The sequence below is a fragment of the Austrofundulus limnaeus genome, unplaced genomic scaffold, assembly GCF_001266775.1.
Source record: "Austrofundulus limnaeus strain Quisiro unplaced genomic scaffold, Austrofundulus_limnaeus-1.0 Scaffold90, whole genome shotgun sequence".
NCBI lineage: Eukaryota > Metazoa > Chordata > Actinopteri > Cyprinodontiformes > Rivulidae > Austrofundulus > Austrofundulus limnaeus.
The window spans coordinates 664,350-669,102 of record NW_013952492.1 but is presented as its reverse complement, the minus strand read 5'-3'; the positions used below and the strand labels follow the sequence as shown (position 1 = coordinate 669,102).

The 4,753-nt window shown below is 42.3% G+C and overlaps 2 protein-coding genes across 2 annotated transcripts; both read left to right on the top strand.

Moving 5' to 3' along the window:
* The first annotated feature begins 193 nt into the window (after nucleotides 1-193).
* Nucleotides 194-2,759, top strand: LOC106520307 (zona pellucida sperm-binding protein 4-like). The gene is made up of 9 exons (XM_014012306.1): nucleotides 194-787; nucleotides 827-960; nucleotides 1,065-1,249; nucleotides 1,326-1,423; nucleotides 1,570-1,727; nucleotides 1,818-2,010; nucleotides 2,191-2,374; nucleotides 2,468-2,543; nucleotides 2,662-2,759. The coding sequence occupies exons 1-9, from the start codon at nucleotides 219-221 to the stop codon at nucleotides 2,757-2,759; spliced, it is 1,695 nt and encodes a 564-aa protein (XP_013867760.1). The 5' UTR covers nucleotides 194-218.
* A 369-nt stretch (nucleotides 2,760-3,128) lies between these two features.
* Nucleotides 3,129-4,571, top strand: LOC106520265 (uncharacterized). The gene is made up of 3 exons (XM_014012242.1): nucleotides 3,129-3,731; nucleotides 4,309-4,417; nucleotides 4,557-4,571. Exons 1-3 carry the CDS (start codon nucleotides 3,211-3,213, stop codon nucleotides 4,569-4,571), a joined length of 645 nt encoding a protein of 214 aa, XP_013867696.1. The 5' UTR covers nucleotides 3,129-3,210.
* Nucleotides 4,572-4,753: the final 182 nt, after the last annotated feature.

The window sequence follows — 4,753 nt, the reverse complement described above, 5'->3', positions numbered from 1 at the left end:
AGAGCTCTTTTTTTACATTAAAGCTTATCTCTTTACCCCACTATAAAGGACCAGCCAAAAACCTCTGGTTTCTGATTGGACATTTTGAAAAACAAATCAGATGAGAGACATCAGTCAGCACAACCCACACCTTATAAAAGTCAGACTATTTCCACCTCGGTTTTCACAGCATCTTGTGATTTTTTTTATGAATCACTGTATGCTGTGAGGCCATAACAATGAAGCTGATTTATTGTTGTCTCTTGGCAGCTGCTCTCTACAGCTACCTGGCTGCTGCGCAATCCGGCAAACCGCAGTATCCTCAGATACCTTCATATCCTCCTCGCCAACCACCTCCCCAAACACCTCCTCAGAAACCTGCCAATCCTCCACCCCAACCACCTCCCCAAACACCTCCTCAGGTCCCTAAGTACCCCCAGAAACCCGCTTATCCTCCACCCCCACCACCTCCTCTAACACCTCCTCTGGTCCCTCAGTACCCCCAGAAACCCGCTTATCCTCCACCCCAACCACCTCCCCAACCACCTCCCCTAACACCTCCTCTGGTCCCTCAGTACCCCCAGAAACCCGCTTATCCTCCACCCCCACCACCTCCCCAAACACCTCCTCAGGTCCCTCACTACCCTTCGAAACCTGCCAATCCTCCACCCCCACCACCTCCCCAAACACCTCCTCACGTCCCTCAGTACCCCCAGAAACCTGCAAATCCTCCACCCCCACCACCTGCAAATCCTCCACCCCAAGAACCTCCTCATCCACAATTCCCTCCGCCGCCACAGGTACCTCAGCATTTGTATCCTCCGGCCCCTCCAGCCTCTCCGCCCAGACCAGATTCATTTCACATTTGTGAAGTAGCCGAGAACTACAAAATACAATGTGGTCCTCCTTCCACCACTGCCCATGATTGCGAAGTTTTAAACTGCTGCTATGATGGACGCATGTGCTACTATGGCAAATATGGTACTATTTTCCCTTTAATATTTTTTTTTTCAGAAACTTTTGAAAAATGTACTCAAAGAAAACATACTGAATTTGCACTCTTTTTCTTCATTTGTTCGTTACAGTGACTCTTCAGTGCACCAAGGATGGCGAGTTCATCGTGGTTGTGGCCAGAGATTCCACCCTACCCAATATTGATTTAGAATCCATTAATTTCCTTGGAACTGGTGATCATTGCCATCCTGTTGGTACCACTTCAGCTTTTGCAATCTACCAGTTCCCTGTAACTGACTGCGGCACTGTCATGACGGTAATGTCTGAATCATGCCTCTTACACTTGATTTGCATTAATTTTTCCAACATTAAAAATTGTCCTGTTCTTGCAGGAGGAGCCTGGTGTTATAATTTATCAGAACAAGATGACATCTCTGTTCGAAGTGGCAGTTGGACCTCATGGATCCATTACCAGGGACAGCCTGTTTGAGTATGTGTTTTAATACCTTAAAATTTACTTATCACTACAACTGAAGACAAGAGCATTCAGTGGTGCTACAAAACACAAGTGTTAAAATCAGTTTGAGTAGACAGACCAACAAGAGGTTCTGATCTTCTAATTATTTTTTCTCTCAGGGTGCAAGTCCAGTGCAAATATGTTGGTACTGCTGTTCAGGCTTTGGTCATTGATGTTGGCCTACTTCCGCCACCACTACCAGTTGCAGCTCTTGGACCTCTGCGTGTCGAACTCAGGATTGGCAATGGACAATGTGTTACCAAGGGTTGTGTTGAAGGTAAATGTGAAGGACATCATTTGTACAGTTAGTTTTTTTTCCAATGACTGCTTCAATAACTACTTGTTTTCTTCTTTTTTTTATTTACAGATCAAGTGGCATACACTTCCTATTACACTGATGCCGACTACCCTATTACAAAGATTCTCAGGGACCCAGTGTATGTTGAGGTCCACATGTTGGACAGGACTGATGCTAACATTGCCTTGACTCTTGGAAGATGCTGGGCAAATACCAACCCCATTGCTGATTATCTTCCACAGTGGGATTTACTTATTCATGGGTAAGAATGAGTTTTGATTTGACTTAAAAGACATTCATGTCAAATAGGTTGCCTTCAGGCCCAGACCTCCCTTACAAAAGAGATCCGAGATCTCAGTGGGACTTGCCTGGTTAAATAACGGTAAACAAATGTCATGTTTATAATGTGTTTTTGCCAATAATTAACTCTTTTCTTGTGCAGCTGCCCCAACCGTGATGATCGCTATCTAACAAGACTCATCCCTGTGGATGCTTCATCTGGAGTCTACTACCCAAGCTACTACAAACGATTTGAATTCCAGATGTTCACATTTGTCAGCGGGGGTGCATCTGATTATACCAAGAAGACACCTTCAGATCAACCATTTACTCCTCTCAGTGAACATGTATGAGTGGTTTTGTTAAAGTGAATTTTTGTATATACTAAAATCAAATTTAAAACACATCTATAAAAACATGTTACCTCTTTTTTCAACCAGGTGTTTGTACACTGCGAGGTTTCTATATGCCAGATYACTGCAACAGATAACTGTGAACCAAGGTGCTTCAGAAAAAGTAAGTAGCTCCTTCATTCCAACAGTTTTGTGACTGTCTAGGCTTTTATTCACTTGAGCAGAATGTTTGTGTTGTGGTTGAATCTGTTTGTCTGACTGTTGCCATGTTCTGTGTGCAGGGAGAGAGATTTCTGGTTCTACCAAGAAACTCTACAGAGACGAGACCACTTTGATCAGCAGTAAGGAACTTATCATCACTCAACCTATTTCTGAGTAACAACGACCAAACAAAGCATCGTCAAAGTTCCTGATGTAGTTAAAATAAATCTGAGTTTTAAATAAATCCTTCATTGACTAAATGTATGGTCTGGTTGTATTTTCTGTATTTTTCATATAAAAAATAAAATCATTTGAACAGTGTTTTTCAGTTAAAATGTTAGACAAAGCTCCCACTCTAAACTTTTAATTGGTGAACAAACTTTTTTTTTTTAAGCCAGACATGGCTATTAGATGTAAAAGAAACACTACATTTCCCAGAAACCTTCAGAAAACCGATGGCTGACGTAATGACAGAGCATCGACCAATGAGATGATTAGAAAAACAGAACCCAAAATCTGATTGGACGTTGAGTACTCCTCAGCTCAACCGAGAATCTTGCTGGTTGCGCGTGAGCGACAATTTCAAAGTCATTTGAATATATCACTCATAAACCTAGCAATCACCTCCCATGCGGTTCCGAACTAGTAGCTATGTTTGGCTCTTCCGGTTAAGAAGCTTTGCTGGTAAAGTGCGTGTGTCAGCGAGCCCTCCTGTCCTTCTCGGGCAAACCTTTTCCTCCGGTGTTCCTCTAGTCTTCGCCCGGAAGCTCACGATGCAGCCCAGCAGAAATGTTACCCACGGTAACCGTAGCGGAGAGGAGGATCAGAGCAGAGAACACAAACCAGGGCCGAGGCAAAACAACGGCAGAGACATGTCTACTCATCCCGCCGAGGACGTGCCGGGTCCTCCGGCGGAGAAGAAACGAGTCGGAAACGTTCTTCTTGTTAACGAGAGAAACTCGAGAACTCCGAGTCCTCTGCTCGGTGCTGCTTACGGTGATGACGACTCGGAAGCTGAGTCTTTTCGCAATGGGAGAAGCGAGGATGTCGATCGGGACACAAGGACCAGGGCCTTTTTCTGGTGCAGAGACTTTTTGTCAGGATCGTGGAAAACTCTTCAAGAGGCAGACTTTCAAATTAGCATAGTCAGGTAATGTAGCTACAGTGAATAACAGAATGTCTGCATCACATAAATGAAATTGTGTGAAATGAAAGGAAACTGTGATTTCTATTGTTGTATATACTGTGCTTTTGAACTCCTGCTTCTCACATTACCTTGACATTGTTCAGGATTAATTACTACTAATCGTCTAGACATTTATACATTTCTTGAATGAGAAAGCGTGCCCAACCTTTTTAAATGGCACTCTATGTAAACATGTAGAACGTTTGCAAGGCTGTTAAATCCCCAGTTTTAGAAGCAATCTTAATGCATGGTGTTGCAGCTGATTGGAAATAACATTTCAAGTTTGATCAAATGCATAAATGATTAAAAATTAAATCAAATTATTTCATATTTAAGTCCCTAACTTGCTAGTACAATTCAATTGAGAAAAAGACGGTTGAAAAAAGAACTTGTAACACTCAAAACCAGTTTTGTGTTTTAGTCTAGCATTGTGAGATGGTCAGTTTAACAAGGTTTAATCAAAACTGATAAAGGATTTTCTTGTCCATCTTGATGAACTGGTTATGTTGTGCAAACTCTTGAGATGATGTTTGTCTTGCAGTGGTGGACTAAGCAACCTACTCTACCTGTGTAGTTTGCCCCATCATGTACAATGTTTGGGGGAAGAACCTCACCAGGTGCTCCTTAGAGTGTATGGTGCCATCCTACAGGTGGGTCTGCTCACTTTCAATCATCAAGAATATATATTTGACCAGGATTGTTTGTCAATACTGTCACTGTAATTTTTTTCATAAACCAGTCTCTCTTTAACTTTTCTGTGCATGACTCACTTGGGTGTGGACGCTCTAGTGCAGGAAAGCATGATGTTTGCCATTCTGGCAGAAGAAAATTTGGGTCCAAAACTTTATTGCATTTTTCCGCAGGGACACTTGGAGCAGTATCTTCTGGTATGTTCCATTTACATAACTTTATTTGTTCTTTTGTTTTATTTTTATTTTTTTATTTTACCAGTTTTATTATTTACTGTGTTTGTTGCATTGTAGCCC

Bases quoted from the DNA above. Each gene is read 5' to 3' on its own strand.
- LOC106520265 (XM_014012242.1), top strand. From the start codon at position 3,211: ATGCGGTTCCGAACTAGTAGCTATGTTTGGCTCTTCCGGTTAAGAAGC. The intron at 3,732-4,308 runs GTAATGTAGCTA...TTTGTCTTGCAG, and splicing joins TTTCAAATTAGCATAGTCAG to TGGTGGACTAAGCAACCTAC.